The 22,134-nt window shown below is 38.8% G+C and overlaps 1 protein-coding gene across 1 annotated transcript in view; it reads left to right on the forward strand.

Annotated features, from left to right (window-relative positions):
• Positions 1 to 22,134, forward strand: part of LOC126293289 (intermembrane lipid transfer protein Vps13-like) — a 391,345-nt gene that overhangs the window by 124,892 nt on the left and 244,319 nt on the right. Inside the window, 5 exon segments of the mRNA XM_049986411.1 lie at positions 1,272 to 1,444; positions 4,140 to 4,293; positions 5,323 to 5,491; positions 15,173 to 15,315; positions 21,723 to 21,811. Coding sequence (XP_049842368.1) covers positions 1,272 to 1,444; positions 4,140 to 4,293; positions 5,323 to 5,491; positions 15,173 to 15,315; positions 21,723 to 21,811 — 728 coding nt within the window.

The following is a 22,134-nucleotide window of genomic DNA, read 5'->3' on the forward strand; positions in this document are numbered from 1 at the left end:
GTCCATACAATACAAGTTGTCTTTTGTCCACAAGATGCATTCATTCTCTTACTCTTGATTTCATTTCTGACCCTTTCCTGCCTATATATGCCTGCAGTTCATCTCAGTTGCTGTCAGTTTTTCCATTAATTGAGATTTAACTGTCCATACTTGTGACCTATTTGTCGTAATGCTTCTAATAGGCGCTCTGAAGACTTCTCTCTTTAGTTTCATGTCTGATCGGTAAGCCACATAAAATACCATTTTATGCTCCAGTAGTGACATTTCCAGCATTCATCCCTAAATTAATTTCCTTATCTTGTTTATTGCCTTGTCTGATTTATCCTCATGATATTTGTACTTTTCAGTATGTGTAATCATTCCCATTCGTTCTTCCCTTGTCAGATGTTGATTACCATGTATTTTGTTTTATTCCTGTTGACCTGCTGGTACAGTTTTTTATGCTCCTCTATTAATTTCCTGGTGATAAAATTTTGTATTTTATTATGTGTGATAAAATTATGTATTTATAAAATCCATGATTGCAGATTTTGGCTTTAGCCATTTTAATGTTGAAACCAATGAAAGCTAGATGGTTTAGTGCATTATGTTCATTGTGTGGTCTTACAATAGCATTCCTATCATTAGAAGTGACCACAGAAGGTGCTTTAAAAATAGTGAAATATGTCCAGTCCATAAGACTTCACAAGCAATATGAGGTTAAGCTTTATTGTGCATCGAAACAGTTAAGTCATAGCACACTCTTCTGTAAAGCAGGTATCACGTGTTGACATAGGTCACAGTAACGTGTGCCTTTCATACTGCACATCCTAGGTCCTCAGGGACATAGTTCCTCCAAGAAAATGGGGACCAGTCATGAAATGTGCCGTGAAACTGCACCACACAGTGATGTGATCACTATGCAGGTGAAATTCATGAATATTCATTGGTGGTAACAATCCCCATATACAATGGTTGTGAACTTCCGAAACATGTTACTCATCTCCAGTGTGGAAAGAGGACCTCTTCAAATTCCTTTTGTGTGTTAATAATCACAAAGAATAGCAACACTATTGCCATTATTTTGATAAAACAGCTTTATGGGTAATGCCCTGCTCACCTTGTCCAGGCTCATGTTTACTGTCTACAAATGTATTGTATTATAAGCATTGAAGGCATGTTTAGACATATATTTGAAAAGTGTAAAATTGCAAAAGAATTTCATTGTTAGGTTTCTTTTGCTCAGTCTGTTGATACGGAGGCTGTTTGTAATATGTATTTTCTGTTCACAGGCCCCTATTGTAATTGTCCCAACAAATTCGAAGAGTGCCGATGCTATTATGCTGGATTTTGGTAAGCTGAGTATCAAGAACAAATTCCACAACATAACTACAGAGGATAAATCTGGACATGTTGCCGTTATCGACGACATCCGCCTGGGACTCGTCGACCTGAAGGTGGCAAGGTTTGTAGCCTTTCATTTATTTCACAGCATGACCAATGTGTTGCATTGACTAGTAGAATGTGGTTATATGGTGGCCAGAAAGGAGACTCTGGAAAGTTTTGAAAATTTGTAGTTTGATGTAATACAAATTAAGTTTTTTCCACCTTCAATTTCTCCCAAAATAAAAATGTGTAGTCCTCTCCACCCTTCCAAATAACATGAAAATGATGCTTTTTTTCCCAGTTTACATGATTATATGCTAAACTGAAGAATTTTGATGGTGATCATCTTCGTTGTCCAACACACTGTTTTGGAGTGATTACACGTTGATATGATAGTGTTATGCCATATGCCTGGTTTTTTTAGTGTTTTGTGTTCTGACTGATGTTCTTCATTCTCATACACTTTCACTAATCCTCTCCCTCCTCTCCTTCTCCAAAAAATAAATCCCATTTTTCACAAGGTCTCGTCAGTTACTCTTGTTCCTCCATTCAATGCTTTGTGTATGTTGGTTGCTCTGAAAGCTTTTGAAGAACTTGATGATCTTAGACTTCTTTTATAGTGCATTAGAGGATGAAAGTTGTGGTGTTACGTATTATTTCAGAAGAATCGTATTTAATCCTGTGTCTAGCTTGCTGACGAATGATGCCCAAGAACTGCAAGAAGACGTTATCATGTAATATTTAGCAGAGGAATTTTTAAAAAGTATTTCATCTCAAGGGATGAAGTGTGTTGTTAAGATGAGACAATAAGTGCATAAACTTCAAAAGTAGAAGTAGCCGTGGTCGCATTTGTGCTTTGTCCATGGCTCATTACCCCAGATCGGAGAAGCATGTCAACCCTGGATGGAGAGCCACCCATGACATTTTGAGAGAGAGAGAGAGAGAGAGAGAGAGAGGGGGGGGGGGGGGAGAGAGGGTGAGATTGGGGAAGAGGGGAGAGACAAATAGAGGTGGGAGGGTTGAGGTGGACAGACAGAGGGAGGAAGAGGTGAACACAAAGGGGCAGAGCAGGAGCTGGCTTCAATGTGTGTCAAATGCCTACGCAGGTAAAACTGTGGGGGGAAAGGTTATTTGTAATAATATTAAATTTAATTTGTTTATTGACCAGTACCCACACCCAAATTGTCTCCCGCCAATGACAAAATATTTAATTTTTTTTGACTGATGACAAATACCAACATCCTCCTCCTCTCACTGGATCTCAAGTGATGTGACTTAACATAGTTCCAGTAACATTAATTTGCACACTCTGATCTGAATGAAACCAATCTTACTGGTCCACTGGGACTAGTTGCATGGATATAAGGCGGATAGGGGAGTGGTGGTGACATTGAATCTGGGCTATTATTCCCAAGGTCAAGTGTAATTTCATAGGAAGGAGGGCTGACCATGAATCTACACTACTTTTTTAATAAAGTAAGAGGAACACTGATGTCTGGAACATTGTATGGTGCGAGTTTTTTTACTGTCACGTAAATCACGTGATGGCCGGCTCAGTGTATACAGCTGCTATGATGAGGGTACTGCCATCAGAATAAAGTGTCACTTGGGCTCTCTTCACGAAATGTAACTCAGTACATGTGTGTTGTGTACAAATTGTAATTACTTAACTCTTAGAAATTTAATTGATTAGTCACCTAATATAGCATTGTATTATTATCGTTGTTGTTGGTATTGTTTTCTGTCTTATTGTTAGTGTGAATTTCATAGCTCAAGAATTTGACATTGTACTTTTGTTTTTTAGAAGTTCCAGGTATGCTACAAAGAACTTTGATTCATTATTCAAATTTTGGATAAAAATCAAGTACTGTATTTACAAAAATCTCAGCCGCACTTTTTTGACTAGATTTTTAAATCGAAGATGACTCTAATTTCTGTGCAGAATGTAATGTACAAAAGAGGCGTCTGCAAAGATTTTCAAATGGCGAAAAATTTTAGTTAGACTCTCGTTCAGAACATCTTCTATCATACACAGTCTATTGTTTGGTTCTTGTTGATAATTATCAAAGAAAGCAGCAGTGTAATTAACAACAAATAGCAGTCTCTTGCCACTGTTTTGCTAATGAGACAATTCCTGTCTTTATTTTTTATTAATTGTAAGCGGTGGTAGTGCACACAAAAGCAAGCCATGCCGCGAGCGGTGACAGGTCGTGAACACACATTATCAGAATGCGACAAACAATGCATGATACAGTACAATAACGCATTTTCAGCTTAGAGTGACGTAATCACCTATAATAACAAAGAGAACAGCACTTATCAGATCAAAGAAAAATAAGCAATCGATTCAAACCGGACGAAGAACGTGGAAGAGGAAGGGTACCCGTATAAATACGGATGGAGCGCCTGACGCATAGCAGTGGCTACCTGGTGAAGCTTAACTGCTAACTTAAGACTTGAACCAAACTACTGTAGCTGTATCATCATCTGTTCTACCTAAATTGTGTCTCATATTACAATGGACCAACTTCGTTTCGATTTGGAGGTGCGGCCTAAAACTTTTCTCTCCCCTTGAATTTCGAGTCTCAAATTTCAGGAGCGGCTTACATTCGTGAAAATTTTTTTTTCCTAGGTTTTGAGTCTCATTTTTTAGGGGCAGCTTAGATTTGAGTGCGGCCTAGATTAGAGTAAATACGGTAATTAAAAACACGGAATTACTTACTTACGAGAAAGGTATGTTTTGTCCTGTTACGGTATGGTGTATTCTTGTGCAGGGTGGCACTGGACATCTCCGTGGACAAAATAGTCAGAGAATGTGTGCTGCTGCAGCCCATCTCGCTGGTCCTCGCAGTCAAGAGGAACTTGTCGGCCGGCTGGTACAAGAACGTGCCCGACCTAGAGCTCCAGGGCCGGCTTGATACTGTCCAGGTGTGTGATCTAATGTACAGTGAGGCTGCCTGCAAACCCGTACAAAATAGGTAGTGATTGGGCAGCACTTGTCAACAGTTCAATGATTAACTGTCAGTCCAATTCCACATTGGTGTCCGCAACCCTTCTTGCATCAGGGGCCCTGCCCCTTCCTGCATCAGGGTGGGGAGACGGTGCCTTCCTTCACTGGGGAAGGGGGGGAGGGTCACCCTTTGGGCAGTCTCCACACCATGCACCCCTTTTCCTTTTGTACATACTGGGTGGTCGAAAAGTCAGTATAAATTTGAAAACTGAATAAATTGTGGAATAATGTAGATGGGGAGGCACAAATTGACACACATGCTTGGAATGACATGGGGTTTTATTAGAACAAAAAAAAAAGTTCAAAAAATGTCAGACAGATGGCAGGCACTTCATCTGATCAGAAAAGCAATAATTAGCATAACAAAGTGAGGCAAAGCATGTATGATGATCTTTACAGGAAATGCTCAGGATGTCCACCATCATTCCTCAACAATAGCTATAGTCGAGGAATAATGTTGTGAACAGCACTGTGAAACATGTCCGGAGTTGTGGTGAGGGACTGGCGTCGGATGTTGTCTTTCAGCATCCCTAGACATGTCGGTAGATCACGATATACTTGCGACTTCAGGTAACCCCAAAGCCAATAACCGGACGGACTGAGGTCTGGGGACCTGGGAGGCCAAGCATGACGGAAGTGGCGGCTGAGCACACGATCATCACCAAACGACGCGCGCAAGAGATCTTTCACCCGTCTAGCAATACTTACTTTTTTTTTTTTTTTTGTTCTAATAAAACCCCATGTCATTCCAAGCATGTGTGTCAATTTGTACCTCTCTATCTACATTACTCCGTGGTTTATTAAGTTTTCAAATTTATACTGACTTTTTGATCACCCAGTATTATATTAATTCTTCATGTGATGTACTTAATTCGTTTGTATTTTTGCAGCTGTGCGTAGCTAATGTGGACAAATGTTTTACTGAGAAAATACCTTTTCTTTTTTAGGTGACGCTGAGCCAAGAAGATTACCGTATGGTGATGCGTGTCCTCACGGGAAATCTCGCTGAGGGTCAGCCTGAGCAACCGAAGCAGACAGTCAAAAGTAAGCAGTCTCAGACAGACTGGGAATCCGGTGGAACGTCCCGAATGGATCAGAGGCCTACCACGCTCAATGGTAAGAGTCTCCCTGTAATATTAATTACTTACTGTAGTGTGATTTGGAGTAGTCCAGGTTTTCTGTGCCTTGGACTGACAGGGGGAATAGTTGACTACTTATCATATTTGGATATTCAGTGATTATCAGTGCCAACTTTTAAATTTAAGTATGACCCACACTCTCAGCTGTGTATACTATCTTTGCACACATGGTGAAAAGGTGTAAGTACCTAAGAGCTGGTAAACTAGGATGCAAGGTCCTGCAGTGAAAGCCACTGGACTTTCAGAATGACACTTTATTAACAAACAAAGTTACAAACAAATTTATGGGGCTACCCCACTGCAGCAATTAAATCTTTGGTGCACTACGTATGCTTAATATTATAGACTTTAAACCATTAAAACTTTCCTCGAGATGCAGTTTATGGACACTAGCTCGCAGCAGCAGTTACTCTTTCACGATGTAACAAAACTGTTGTTACTTGGGGGTGACAGTGAAATTTTGCTGGGGGCAAAAATGTTCGACATCGAAAAGAGATTATTTGATTTAAACAAAAAACCTCAACTTTGCTGTTATCTCGTGTTCCATAGACATCAAGAAATATATGATAATGGGAGTGTTTCTTACTGATCACACTGGCCTCCACCACTCGAAGAATTACTTTGAGACAAATGCAAATGTTTACTACTAGGACAGCTTCCAAAACATTACTCTTTTGTTCTGCAGTGACACTTACATAGTTCAGTTGGTTTCTTATACATATATTTGTTTGGTGTAACTCGGAGTAATCTGCTTGCTTGCTGCTGCTGCTGCTTCTGCTGAAGTAGTCATTGCCTCGGTCCATTTCGTCTGCTAACTGTATCAGGTTACATGAATTCCATTAAATAATCCAGGTACCAAGTCATTTTATAGTGGTTTATTTATGACGAGCTGCACTATTTCTTCTTAGTGGGAGCCCACTTTACATAACAGACCACATAGTCACAATACTGTATTACAATGTTACATTATTGCACAGACATGCGACACAGTGGTTGCGTCTCAAATGACCATTTCTCTGAGTTGACTTGGTGCATCTACTTGCTGACAGCTTGTTCCGAGACTGTCACGAACACCGCAAATGTTAATGAGATCTGGACAATGTGTTGCCTTGCATGATTGTGTCAGTGTTATAATGGACACTATAAAAATATAAGGAAGTTACAGGTTGTATCATGACACTACTTTATTTAATGACATGTTCCATTTTATACATCATTAGATTAATCAAGGTTAATGAAAACAGTTCATATGTAGATGCAGAGTCAAATATCTTATACATCAGATAATGCAAATCTTGTGGTTGATGTATAAGATGTATGACTCCATTCGCACATATGACATGTTTTCTGTGACTTTGATTCATCTGATGATGTATAAAATGAAACACATTATTAGAGAAAGTAGTTTCCACACAACCTGTGACTCATATTTTTATAGTGTCCATTATAGAACTAATACAACCTTTCAATAATGTAAAAATGGACACATACCGTTTAAAAAGGACTTCACATCACACCTGTTACAATTTTAAATGGTACCCTTTAACACTGCCTAGTGGATCTAGCCAGTGTGTGTTGCAGGAAATGTCAATTTGTGATAATTCATCTGTAAAATAAATTATTTGGAATACGTTGTGGGTTATTTTACATGCTTTTTTTGTGGGCTTTTGTATGTTAATTGATAATTTCCAGGAAGTTTAATTTTTCTGACAAAAATTACTTCATAATTATTCGGAGTGAAAACAGTGGAACAGTGCCACAGTGCGTGTAAGTGAGAGAAAGTGTGTGTGTGTGTGTGTGTGTGTGTGTGTTGAACTGTCAAAAAAGCACAGACTTTATTCATCTAGTACCTATTTGAGAATGAGACCACTAAGTGACTTCCAACAAACTTTACACACAATTTCCAACTTTTCCAAAAGTTTCTCTCACTCACACCCCTCTCCCCCCCCCCCCCTCCCCCCCCCCCCTCCCCACACACACACACACTGATTTTCAAAGAAAAAGTTGATCACTTACACAATTTGCGCTGCTCATACAGTAAAACGGCAGCATCAGGAATGACATTTTAATTTATTACTTCTCTACTAGTAATGCCACTTACAAAAAAATTTGGAACAGTACCCACATATGCCAGTGTATCGATCTGCAAATTTAAGTTGTAGTAAGACACATATTTTGGGAAATGTGATGTCATAAACATTGAGATGCAAGCTAAACTACCTTTAACTTAAAATTCAGAGCAAAAACACCTGTTTATAATGGAATGTAACCTGGGTGATATTTCGTATGGCTTCAGTGTTCCGTTTCCTATGTGCGATCTGTAACCCTGTGATATTTTAGATCAGTAGCGTTATTTAACCCTGCAGTAGTTGTGCCACCTTTCGTACCATAAGTAGTCGTTGCAAACTCAGTTTACAAGGCAGTAAATGTACATTTATAACTAGAATTCACCAACGTTATCCATACTATTATTATAAATGTGAAAGTAACGTCATCTATTACGTTTTCATGACAAAAGCACTGAACCGATTTTGATAAAATTTGGTCTAGAGATAGCTTGAACACTGACGAAGAACATAAGTGACTTTAGAAAACGTGTAGTAAAACATATTTATTAATTTAAAGAATATAAGATGAAATAGGGAACAATAATTACTCTTTTTGGAAAAAGCTATTCACTCTTCGACTTTTGATCTTTACCCTGTGAAAATGCATTTGTTGTTTCATATGTTCTACATAATATGATTCAAAGTGATAAATACAACACATATTCAATCCCCTATGTTCAATACACAGCTACTAATATTGTAAGCATGAAAGTAATTTTCTTTGTTAAGTTTTCTTAACTAAAGCTGCTGAACAGTTTTCGATGAAATTTGCCGAGAGAGATCTTGAACCTGGTGGATGAACATAAACCACTTTACAAAGTGTGTAGTACAAGATCTTTATTCATTTGAAGAATATTACATGCATTAGGAAAAAACATATTCTTTGAAAAAGCTATTCACTCTTTCACTTTTGAACTTTATCATATGTACAAAAATGCTTTTATTGATGATGTAAATAAAATAGAAAGAAACTTCCACATGGGAAAAATATATTAAAAACATAGATTCCTTACCCTCTCCCTTAAAACCCACATCCTTTCATCTTTCCTTTTCCTTCCCTCTTTCCTGACGAAGCAACCGCCGGCTGCGAAAGCTTGAAAGTCTGTGTGTGTGTTTTATTCATTGTGCCTATCTACTGGTGCTTTCCCGCTTGGTAAGTCTTGGAATCTTTGTTTTTAATATAAAATGCTTTTATTGGTTGATATGTTCTGTGTAAGATACTGAATATAGTGCTTATAAAATTCTCAACACGTTTCATCTATGTATCCATATCAATACCAATGCCATTAAATGTGAAAATAACTCAATCTACTGCTTTTTCACAACTCTGTCCCTAAATCAAGTCTGATGATATTTGATATGGAGATAGCTTGAATCTTGAGGAAGATCATAGGTTACCTTAGAAAAGTGTATTAACTGTTTGAGTATTATCAACATTTTTAAATACGCTATACATGTGTGGGATGCAGACAATGCTGGCGCGATGGTTGGTGACTCTTAGTGTTTATATATCATTCTGTGACAATCTAATCCAATGTTACTGTGTATGTGGTTTATGATAGTGAGGTGCTATGTAGTTGGAGACTTTCTGTGGAGATAAAACAATAAAATCGAATGGTAAGCCCGCAAATTTAAAATTATTACCATATGTCTTGAAAACGTAAATCTGGTTTAGTGCATCGATCAAGGAGAGCTCGAGTTGCGATGGTTACTCACACACAACAAACCTACGAACAATCTTGTGTCCACTGGAACGTGGGTGCAGATCATCACATGGCCTTATGATCTTCAGAGACATTAGAACAATCACAAGCTTGTTGCATTTTAGATGCTGTTCATCTCACATATCTTACAGCCTCAAAGATGCTGGATTTGATGATTGACTATGTTAATCATAAATTAGTCATTTTAGTGGGACAGAGAAACAATGTAGGTAGTGTAATGCATGGAAATTGAAAGGATAAATGGTTGGTATGTGTTGCTCTTGTGACAGAATCTCTCATCCTGTAGTAATTGCACCTGTATAATCCCAATAAGCTCCGCTTCTGTACGAATGTAATGAATTGAGGTATCTTTTAAATATAATTAGAAAATATAATGCATGCTTTTGGATTCAACATACAGTAAAATAACCTAACCAGAAACTCGTTCATTATGTGCTTGTGTACAGGCACTGCAAAAGTTTTTATATGTATGTCTTAGCACTGCTGTATACAGAGAGATTTATAATTGCCAGCTTACTTGCTCCCCATCACTCATCATAACAAAAATACTGACGTGTGAGCACACTCATAGGTGACAGCTAGTTGTGAATATATAATTTACTATGTTCAATTTTAATCGAGTCTTGAACTCACATGCATTCTGAAACGGTGTCGTGAGATAACGGGCACAGAAAATCTTCTTGTCCAGTGCAGCTGTCTCAGTTGTTAGCAGTACAAATTGTTAAGGAGTTGATGTTTGCAACATACAGTAGGGAATAAAATAGGACAGTCCGCCATAGGCGAGCACATGCCTGCAGCTCTGTTTGTGGTGGTGTAACTGCCATTTCTATTTCACAAAGATATTTGAACCATCTACATGCTTATTTGGCTTTGTCGATTCAATTGGCAATTCCATTCCACAAGAATATGTAAGCAGAGCAGTTGCCTGATGTGTACCTAACAAAACACTGCAACTCGTACAGAGTAAAACTACAATAACAGGAGCACCATAGAATAAACAACTTTAATATGGGTATACTGGTTTCTCTATTGCTATTTCATGTAAAGGCAACAGTGCAAATTATATCAAATGCCTTTGCTTGCTTTGGACTATCAGTCCACAAATTTCGACCATTCCACCACTGCTGCCCTAGTCCAGATGAAACAAAGGAGAAAAGTATTGGTGTCAATTGCAGGAAGGTACTCTGGTTATGTAATTCCTAGGTCCAGAGAGATTAAAAAGAAAGGAAAAAAAAAACATTCATGCAGGCTGCAAGTCTGTTTTGCTCCCTTTTTCTTGATGTTTCCTGGGGTACACCTGCTAGTCAATTCCACCCAACAGTGTTCCAGCAATTTTTCATAGAACCTCACATCTTTGCACATGGGTGGGTGCTGAGAGAGAGAGTGTTAATTGCCCGAAAACCACTTGAATGACATAAGCTATTGAATTTTGACCTTCACATTTCCTTTAATAACTACAGAATCGTGTGTATACTAAGCGGATTGACAGACTGTTTTGTACCTGTGATACATATGTAGCTTGGGCAAAAGAAAGACAAGAAGTAAGTTGTATGTAAGCCAATTAAAAGGTCATTTGCCACAGCATCCTTTTTAACCATGATCTTTTTTCGTTTCTCCTTGTCTTCTAAACACCTTTAAAGCCTGCCACCAGGCAAATGGTTCCACACAGCAGCTGGAGACACTCATTCACCATCTTGTTCTGTATAAGTAATGGGTTCAAGAAGTTCTCTCATCTGCAAACATTTTGTAATAATAACTTCCACATTGGGCTGTCCTGATGCTTACTACTAAATGTTATGAACATCATTCATCTAAAAATCCTAAAAATATTGTCACATTTCAATATTCGCCAGTGTGAGAGCACTTAGTAACTTCTAACAAATTTTAAGTGTAATTTGAAATCTTTCTTAAACTTTTTCTTGCTTACATGCATAAAGCAAATGGTTTAACTCAGTAAGTCATTTATAATCAAACATTTGGAGCTATTTTGTACATGGGAGTTCAGCTATTCAAAGAACAGGGGTTGGCTGATAATATATTGATGAACCAAAACTGAAGTGACAGAAAGTCATGGGATGCCTCCTAATATCATGTTGGACCTCCTTTTGCACAGTGTAAAGAAGCACTCGGTCTCAACAAATCGTTGGAAGTCCCCTGCAGAAATATTGAGCCACGCTGCCTCTACAGCCATCCATAATAGAATGAAACAACGGGTTTACTGTTACCAGCCACTTGTGATGTTAACAGTAAACTTGTTCTTTCATTTGATGTCAATAACAGTAATGGAAAACCTAAAATGTTCACATTTAAACCCATCCATAATTGCGAACATGTTGCCAGTGCAGGATTTTGTGCCCAAACTGATCTCTTGATTATGTCCCATAATTGTTTGGTGGGATTCACATCGGGCAATCTCTGTGGACAGATAATTTGTCCAAATTGTCCAAAATGTTCTTCAAACCAATTGAGAAGAATTATGGCACGGTGAGATGTTTGGGAACATGAAGTCCATGCAGGTGGTCTCTAAATAGTGAAACATAACCCTTTCCAGTCAATGATCAGTTCGGTTGGAGTAGAGGACCCAGGCGATTCCGTGTAAACACAACTCACACCATTACGGAGCCACCAACAGCTCGCACAGTGCCTTATTGACCACTCAGGTCCCAGCTTCGTGGAGATTGTGCCACATCGAACCCTACCGTTAGCTCTTGCCGACAAAAGTTGGGACTCCTCTGAGCAGACCACGGTTTTTCAGTCACCTAGGGTCCAACCGATAAGGTCATTAGCACAAAAGCAGCACTGCAGGCGATGTCGTGCCGTTAGCAGAGACAGTCACGTTGGCCGTCTTGTGCGTAGGCCATTTGCACCAAATTTTGCTCCACTGTACTAATGGATACCTTAGTATAGGTCCCACATTGATTTCTGTGGTTATTTCATGCCGTGTTGCTTGTGTGTTGGCAATGAAAACTATGCAAACGCCACTGCTCTCGGTCATTACGTGAGGGCTGTTAGCTACTGGGTTGTCAGTGTTGAGAGGTAATGCCTGAAACTTGGTGTTCTCAGCACACTTTTGACACTCTTGATCTCAGAATATTGACTTTCATAACACTTTCCTAAATACAATGTCCCACCCGTCTAGCCCCAACTACCGTTCTGTGTTCAAAGTTGTGTGGCTTTAATCGCGTCTGAAACCTCTTCACATGAATCGCATGATTAGAAATAACTGCTCTACCAATGCACTGTTGTTTTATACCTTACGTACACGATACGGCGGCCATCTGTTTGTGCATATCGCTATCCTACAAGTATTGTCATCCCGGAGTATGGCCACTGTCCACTGCAAAACAGAATGCCACCTAGTGGTATTGTGGGCACTTGACACATAAGGAAAGTATATAAGCAGAGCACAGGTGAATCATTTTAGTGGTGATAAGGGTCACATATGAGGGAGTTCACAGGTGTAAGCAACTTTAACAGAGGACAGTTTCATGTAAAGGATAGTTGCTACTCAGCATACAGCACAGATGCTGAGACGCAGAAAGGCACAACAAAAAGACTGCCAGAAAGAACAGATTGCCATGGCCTGGTGTTTGGGGACAAATGTGAAACTGGTTGCCTGTTTGCATTAAGCTCTTAAAACACTGGTCTCTTAAAACAATGTGAGGACGAGGTCACGATGTTAAAAGTTTCGATATTATTCCGATGTTAAAATTTGAATACCTGTCCTCCCTCTGGAGGAAAAGATGGCTGTGCCATCAGTACTAATTTGTAACGCCAGTACCCTTAGTAGCATCACATGTCAGTTGCATTTTGAAAGATGGGAGCTCTCATCTTTACTGTAATTTCTACTGTTAAATCTGTGGTATTGAGCCAAATTGTATTAGTTCATAAATTGCAGGGGTCAGACACACATGCGAAAGAAGACATGTCTGAACATAAATTCAGATGCTAGCTAAGCCTGCAGGTGGCACTTTTGTATTTGGCCACGAAAGGCCACTATGGAATATCCTCAATATGTTGCAAGTGTGGGTCACGGTCAGAACACTGTTATGTGTAGTTGTGAATGCATCGTGTCAGAGCTTAGTGAATTTGAATGAACATCCAGGTTTATGTTTTTTGTGATTTCCTTAAATCACTCAGGGTAAATACTGGGATGGTTCCTTTGGAGATTTCTTCCCCTGTCCTGAAACCAATTCCAGCTTGTCTCCTCTCCCTAATAACCTTACTGTTTACAGGACATTAAACCCTAGTCTTTCCTCCTTACTTCCGCTGTGAGTATTTACTTAAATGCCTTTGTATAACTGCTGCTGAAACAGTGCAAATAAAATTACAACAGTTGAACACTACTAAAACATTACACTACTGGCCATTAAAATTGCTGCTCCAAGAAGAAATGCAGATGATATTAGGGTATTCAATGGACAAATATCTTATACTAGAACTGACATGTGATTTCATTTTCACGCAATTTGGGTGCATAGATCCTGAGAAATCAGTACCCACAACCACCACCTCTGGCTGTAATAACGGCCTTGATAAGCCTGGGCATTGAGCCAAATAGAGCTTGGATGGCGTGTACGGGTACAGCTGCCTATGCAGCTCTAACACGATACCAGAGTTCATCAAGAGTAGTGGCTGGTGTATTGTGACGAGCCAGTTGCTCAGCCACCATTGACCAGATGTTTTCATTTGGTGAAAGATCTGGGGAATGTGCTGGCCAGGGCAGCAGTTGAACATTTTCTGTATCCAGAAAGGCCTGTACAGGAACCGCAACATGCGGGTGTGCATTACCCTGATGAAATGTAGGGTTTTGCAGGGATTGAATGAAGGGTAGAGCCACGGGTCGTAACAAATCTGAACTGTAATGTCCACTGTTCAAAGTGCCATCAATGCGAACAAGAGGTGACGGAGATGTGTAATCAATGGCACCCCATACCATCACGCCGTGTGATACGCCAGTATGGCGATGACGAATACATGCTTCCAGTATGTGTTCTCTGCAATGTCGTCAAACACAATGGAACCATCATGATGCTGATAACAGAACCTGGATTCATCTGAAACAATGAAGTTCTCCCATTCGTGCCCCCAGGTTCGTTGTCGAGTACACCATCACAGGCGCTCCTGTCTGTGATGGAGAATCAATGCTAACCGCATCCATGGTCTCAGAGCTGATAGTCTATGCTGCTGCAAACGTCATCGAAATGTTCTTGCAGATGGTTGTTGTCTTGCAAATGTCGCCATCTGTTGACTCGGGGATTGAGACATGGCTGCACGATCAGTTAGAGCCGTGTGGATAAGATGCCTGTCATCTCGACTGCTAGTGATAGAGGCTGTTGGGATCCAGCACGGCATTCCGTATTACCCTTCTGAACCCACCGATTCCATCTTCTGCTAACAGTCATCGGATCTTGACCAATGCGAGCAGCAATGTTGCGATACGATAAACTGCAACCGCAATAGGCTACAACCCGACCTTTATCAAAGTCGGAAACGTGATGGTATGCATTTCTCCTCCTTCCACTAGCCTCATGTCGGCACATTGTAGGAGTCGCCAGCAACGCAAGCCTTATGTGAATGCTCTGAAAAGCTAATCATTTGCGTATCACAGCATCTTCTTCCTGTCGGTTAAATTTCACGTCTGTAGCACGCCATCTTCGTGGTGTAGCAATTATAATGGCCAGTAGTGTACTTAGACAGTCCTACGTTAACTTGTGCAATAGATTTCATATTGCTTGTAACAATATCTGTGAACTTTAAAAATAATTATGAACTTTTATTTTTATTTTTATTTTAAAGTCTGATATGTTTCATTGTCTGTAACAGTTCCTCAGATATATCAGAAACCATCAGTCTCAGATTCACAGGCAGAAGCAGAAGCTGAAACCGCCACAGTGACGACATCTCTCAAGTTCACGTTCACGATGGAAAACCTCATCATTGACCTCTACACTGGTGGACTGAAAGCTGTAAGTGTGGATCACTTTTGTTCAGTTGTAAAGATGGTATTGCTAATAACCTCCTCTGATATGAACTACTTGCAGTGAATAATTACTTTGCTCTTTGGCGAATTCCAAGTATGTGGGCTGTGGGAAGTGCATACCAATAGGAGAATTTAGTTTATACTCTGCATTAAACTCAGATTAGATAGTGTGTACACAAGCATTATTGGCATCTGAACTTTTCAGTCTTCAGAAATTCCGCTTTATGAAGCACTTGTGCGATCCATCCTAGAATATTGCTGAAGCACGTTAGACCCGTACCAGATAGGACCAACAGGAGCTTACAAAGAAGAGCAGCACAAATTGTGACAGGTTTGTCTGACCCATGGGAAAGCATTACGGATTCACTGAAAAACTCGAACTGGCAGACGCTTGAAGATTGATGTCAACTATCTCATGAAAGCCTGCTTCCAAAGCATTTAAAGTCAGTACTATGTGTAAAATCTAGGAATATATACAACTGGCTACATATGGTTCTTGCGGGGACTGCAAAGTCTAATTACAGTTTGCACAGAGGCGTTTAAGCAGTTGTCCCCCATGCTCAATACACAAATGAAATAGGAAGAAATCCCAAAATGTGGTACAGTGGTACAAAGATTGGCAACTCACTTTAAATGTTCAAAAATGTAAAATTGTGCATTTCACAAAATGGAAAAAAATGTGTCCTATGACTGTAATATCAATGAGTCACAGATGGAGTCGCCCAACTTCTACAAATACCTGGATTGTAGATTTTGGTTTATTGACAGAATACTGTGGAAAATGCAAATAGTCTACAAAGGAGAGTGCCTGCAAATATCTTGTGCAACCCGTTGTTGACTGTAGAACCCATACTAAATAGGATTAACAGGGAATATTGGACAGATGCAGAGAAGGGCATCATGAATGGTCACGTTTGTTTAATCCATGGAAGAGTGTCACAGAGATGCTGAAGGAACTAAGTTGGAAGACTCCTGAAGATAGACATAAATTGTCCCGAGAAAGTCTATTAAGAGTTTAGAGACCAGCCATAAATAATGACTATATTGCTCATGTATGGATTGTGAGGAGAAGATTAACAATATTATGAGAAGGAAAGTTGCTACTCACCATATAGCAGAGTGCTGAGCTGCAGATCAACACAAGAAAAACTCATTCTCAATTATAGCTTTCAGCCATTAAGGCCTTTATCAACAATAGACACTCACATGCACACGCACACACACTCGTGCAAAGGCAACTCGCACACACAACTTCAGTCTCGGGCAACTGAAACACAGTTTATTAATCTTTTCCTCAGAAGATTAAATTAATTACAACACACAGGGAGCCATTTAAACTATCATTCTTCCTGTGCTCCATACAAGAATGGAACAGGAAGAAACCCTAATAACTGGTACAACTTAGATGTGCTCTCTGTCATGCTCTTCACAGTGATTTGTAGACTATAGAAGTAGAAGTAGATGTAGATGTAGATGTATTTGTTTGGATTTTTTGATAGTTTATGGCATTGTTCCCAGAAATTTAATAGGTAACATAATGTTCTTGTCGGCCGTGGTGGTCTAGTGGTTCTAGGCACGCAGTCCGGAACTGCATGACTGCTATGGTCACAGGTTCGAATCCTGCCTCGGGCATGGATGTGTGTGATGTCCTTAGATTAGTTAGGTTTAAGTGGTTCTAAGTTCTAGGGGACTGATGACCACGTATGTTAAGTCCCATAGTGCTCAGAGCCATTTGAACCATAATGTTCTAGGTCATATTTAATAATTAAGCCAAGGGTGCTTCTAATTAAGGTTACTGTCCATTAGATAGCACTTTCAGCTTGACAATTGTTCAGTCCACACTCAGTGGCCATTGTCTTTACAAAACTATTTTTACTCTATTTAGTTTCACTCTGCAATAGTCCCCATAAAAATTACTTAATCGTAAATTAAACTCTGTTTAGAATAATTACCTTTTCTTATTCACACATGCACTATTGTTATGCCAAACACTTGAGATATTCAAATCTGGTAAAGTTTCGCTCATAATTTATTATGAGGGTGATTGAAAAGTTCTGGAAATCAGCACAAGACGTCAGCACTAACGCAATAAGTTGTTCAGTGATATTCATTGGACTGTTGGCTGTAAACACATGCCACATCAATGCTCTTGGAAGAGAGCTGTGGCGGTGATGTGGCTCTGTTGTTGTACTCGCGTAGTGAAGATGGAAAAAATCGATATTCGAGCAGTGATAAAGTATCCTTTGGAATTTTTATTGGTAGATCTAGATTTCAGCTAGAAACTAGCCATTCTTAATGCACTAGCATTTTTGATCAATGCATGTAATGCCTGTTGGTCAGTTCATTGAATGAACTGTGGATGAAGCCTGACCAACAGGCATTACATGCCTTGATCAGAAATGATAGTGCATTGAGAATGGCTAGTTTCTAGCTGAAATCTAGATCTTCCAATAAAATTTCGAAAGGATGACTGATAGCTGAAATATATTATTTACAAGTAAATATAACAGTCGTTGTGTGCAGCAGCCTCTGAATTGAGGGTAACCTGTTAGTGATTAAGTACTTCATAAACAAAGGTATGAAAGAAAAAGACATTTGTGTCACTTTTCAGAATACACTGTGGACTTTGCTCCTTCATATTCAACTACTGCCTAGTGGATAAAAGAATTTAAATTTGGTCGGCAGAGCTTAGATGATGATCCACACTGCAGTAGGCCAAGATGTCACTACTCCAGAAATCATTGCAAAACTGCACAAAATTGTAACATAGGATCACAGATTGAAAGTGCGCGAAATTGCTCACGCTTGCCAGATGTCATCTAAAAGGGTAAATCACATTTTAACTGAAGAATTACAAATGGAAAAAATTATCTGCAAGATGGGTGCAGTGACTGTTGACACTGGATCAAAAACGCCTGAGAATGGACATGTCTGAACAATCTTTGGCCCGTTTCAGGAGAAATGAAAAAGATATTTTTGTGCCAGTTTGTGATGACAGATGAAACTTGGGTGCACTACTATACTCCAGAGACAAAACAACAGTCATTCTGTATGGAGATTATCTCCCCACTGGGCAACAGTTACTGGAGAATACAATGCTAACCTCCTGGACAAATTGAAACAAAAGACATGTGGAAAAAGGGCCAGGTTTATAAAGGAAAAAAGTAATCTTCCATCAAGACAATCAGCCCTCACATGTGCTGTCAGCATGGCACAAATACACGAAATAAGGTATAAATTGTTTCCACACCTGCCTTATTCACCTGATATGGCTCCGTTGGACTTCCATCTTTTTCCAAAACTGAAAATTTTTCTTGGTGGACGAAGATTCACTTTCAACAAAGATGAGATAGCCGAAGTTGACAACTATTTTGCAGGACTGGAGGAAACTCCATTTTCGAGATGGGATCAAGGCACTGGAACATTGTTGGACCAAGTGCATTAATCTAAAAGGAGAGTACATTGAAAAATAAAATAAAGTTTCAGTGATTAATGTACCTTTTTTCTTTTCTGTTCTGAGAACATTTCAAACAACCCTTGCATATTGATGCCAAGAGTAAGCCCACCTAGAGGTCGTACGAACATTTAGGTAGGAGAGGCACTATTGGAATTTCCCTTTGTAGCAGTGCAAGAGCAGCAAATTTTCCCCAGACACAAATATTTAAAATAGTTTGTCATATGGGTACATCTAACATTGATACAAATTTGATGCTAAAAGTGTTGCCAGAAGTAGAGGATGAAGATTAGAGTTTCAGTAACATGCGCACAGAGGTTAAATTTTAATCATTGCATTTCACTTATGAGTAACTTGAAACAGTGCAAAGTTGCAGTCTTTCAGGTATGAAGTGATGTTAGACTTATCAGTGCAGTTCTTATTTCTAGGGCTGTCATTCTCTCTAATGTGAAATAGATTTTGCGAATAAACTGCCCTGATCCTGAATGCAAAGTTGAATGGATCCCTCCTAATACCATAATATGCTCTCAGTGAGAGACTGGGAGTTCTCCAAGGATGTTTACAAATGGACCAAAAATGAAGTTTAGGCAGAGTGCAGCATTTCCACCTGTAAATATACATACTTAATCTGCTGACCACTTTGAAGTGTATGATAGAGGATACTTTCCATTGTTCCACTGACATGTGGAGAATACGAAGAATGACTAGTTGTACACAGTTGCAGAAACTGTTATTTATCTGATTCTGTGATACCTACAGGATTTGTACCTAATGTGATGAAGAATATTCATATTTTCTATTCTGGAAGACTACTCTTGAAATTTTCTACCTATGTTCTCATAAAAGTTACTGCTTCTTTTGTAGATGGTGTCAGTGAAGGATTTTTAGTATTTGTGTTACACTCCGTCACCAGTAAAAGAACCCTGTGAAAATTTGAACTGCCCTACTTTGTATACATTTAATACCCCTGTTTTGTGACAGGGTCAAGAGATCCGCACCAGTTGATGTGCCCCTGTAGCAAGAATAAATGAACTTTATTTATACACTCAAACAGAATGCAACGAAACTGTCATTAAAACTTGAATCAGCACTTCTAGTATAACATGGCAAAAATAATGACTAATTTACCACATCTTATTATGGATATCCTCCACAGTAAAATAATACATATCTTGTGTAATCTGGGTTGCTGCTTCTTAATGCTGCCGTAGGTTCATCTTGATGCCACTGCGTCACCATACGGGAATCGTGCAGTGGTGGAAATAAGTATCAATACTTCTTGTTAAATGAGAATTTTATTTTGCAAGTTAGATGTTTGGCAGTAAATGTACAAAATCTGACTACATGCTGTCGAAACAAAATTCGATCCGAGACTGGCTTGAGACTGGCGTATCGCGGCACACAAATCTCCTCTATTTATATGGTTATAAACAATTATTTTCATTGTTACATATTGAATTTTGATGTATACAATTAAAGTTTTTACGTACATCTTCCCAAATTACATAAAAATTTACATGGAATAAAAATGAATTATTTCAAAGACAGGAAAGAATCTGTTTCTATTAAGACTCTAAATTACATGTTTCATCACTGCAACAATGTATTTTCTAATTTACATATATTATTTTACTGAGTTCAAGGAATATCATGCTATCATTTCCAGGTGATGTTTAATTTTATGATTGGCAGTGATCTCCAGAGTGAGGTGAAATTCTATGACACGTTCATAAAGTTGTAATTTGGAATTTATGAAAGTCATAATATTTTGCTTTGTTAATGGAGTTAACTCCAAATCATTAAATTATACTCATTTTACTAAGTTTTGAAGCTCCTCTTTATGTTCTTCCATGTTCGTGATTTGAAAACTGGGTTGTTTTGAAAATCGGCTTTATGCAAACACAATTAGTTGGTTATATTTACTCAGACATGTTTCAACAGCTATGCGTCATCTTCAGCGGGTCAAATTTTTATCTCTATAAAGTACAATATCAAATTTTAATACTTTAGCTGCTGTAGGCCTAAGAATTACAATATGCACAATTTACTCTGTTTTGTTTAGATATTCACCTTACAATTACGTTGCTAACTGAACTGTATTATTATACACTGGTTTTAGTGCTCGTTTTCATCATTCTTTTGAGAACATGTCATCTACAATCTAGCCATGAAGAAAATTATTGTGTATTTGTGAAGATATGTTTCGTGGGTAGAGGTTATTTATGTTTCTGTACTTATATTTCTCGTCCTGTTTCATGTTTCTGGTTGGTGTCTCGATCATCTGCTATTTAGTGCATTGTTTTCACTCAGTGTTACACAAATGTCCACTCACTACTGCACTTCACATGCACTTTCACAAAATGTGGCGAAACATGATCTGAACAGACACTTCTGACAACATACTCTGCGTGAAAGCAATGCACTTAATAGAATTTGGTTGAGACACCAACTAGAAACATGAAACAGGACAAAAATGTAAGTGCAGAAATGCACAAAACCTCTATCCACAAAACAGATCTTCACAAATACTCACTAATTTTCTTCATGGCTAGTTTGCAGATGACACACTGTTGAAAAAAGACAAAAACTAGCTCTAAAACCAATGTATAATAATACAGTTCAGTTAGTGATGTAATTTTAGGGCGTGTCAAACAAAATGAAGCAAATTGCACATATTGTAATTCTTAGGCCTACAGCAACTAAATTATTATAAATATGATATTGTACTTCACAGAAATAAAAATTTGACCCACAGGAGATGACGCATAGGTGTTGAAACATGTCTAGGTAAATATAACAATAAACTAATTGTGTTTGCACAAGGCTGATTTTCAAAACAACCCAGTTATTAAATATATAAACTGCTACAGCCATTGGAGGTTGTAGTGGGTACATAGTATAGCACGGTTGTTTTGTTTTATGGTCGTGTTGTGTTGCAGTTGGACGGGCCAGACTCTCCGCTGCGCTGTGACAATGCGGGCCTTGCTCGCTTCACGCTGCATGTCCTGTCACTGAAGGGCCACATAAGGTACGAATAGAAGTGGATTTGGAGCAGTTCTCAAATAATTTACGTTTTTAAAATTTTTTAATGTATGAAATCAATGCAAAATGTTTAGAACTGCTGAAAGTATTCTAGATTTCAAAATGCAGTATCTGATCAACATTATCTGGATACCTTTTAATAGACATTAGCACGGGGCATACCCTCCCTGCACTTTTATGATGGCTTCATATCTACCGGGGATACTTTCTGTGAGGTGTCCAAATGACTGTGGAGGAATGGCAGCCCATTCTTCTTAAAGAGCCGAAACCAGAGAAGATAGTTATGCTGGACATTGAGGTCTGGAATGA

The sequence above is a fragment of the Schistocerca gregaria genome, chromosome 10 (assembly GCF_023897955.1).
Source record: "Schistocerca gregaria isolate iqSchGreg1 chromosome 10, iqSchGreg1.2, whole genome shotgun sequence".
Lineage (NCBI taxonomy): Eukaryota > Metazoa > Arthropoda > Insecta > Orthoptera > Acrididae > Schistocerca > Schistocerca gregaria.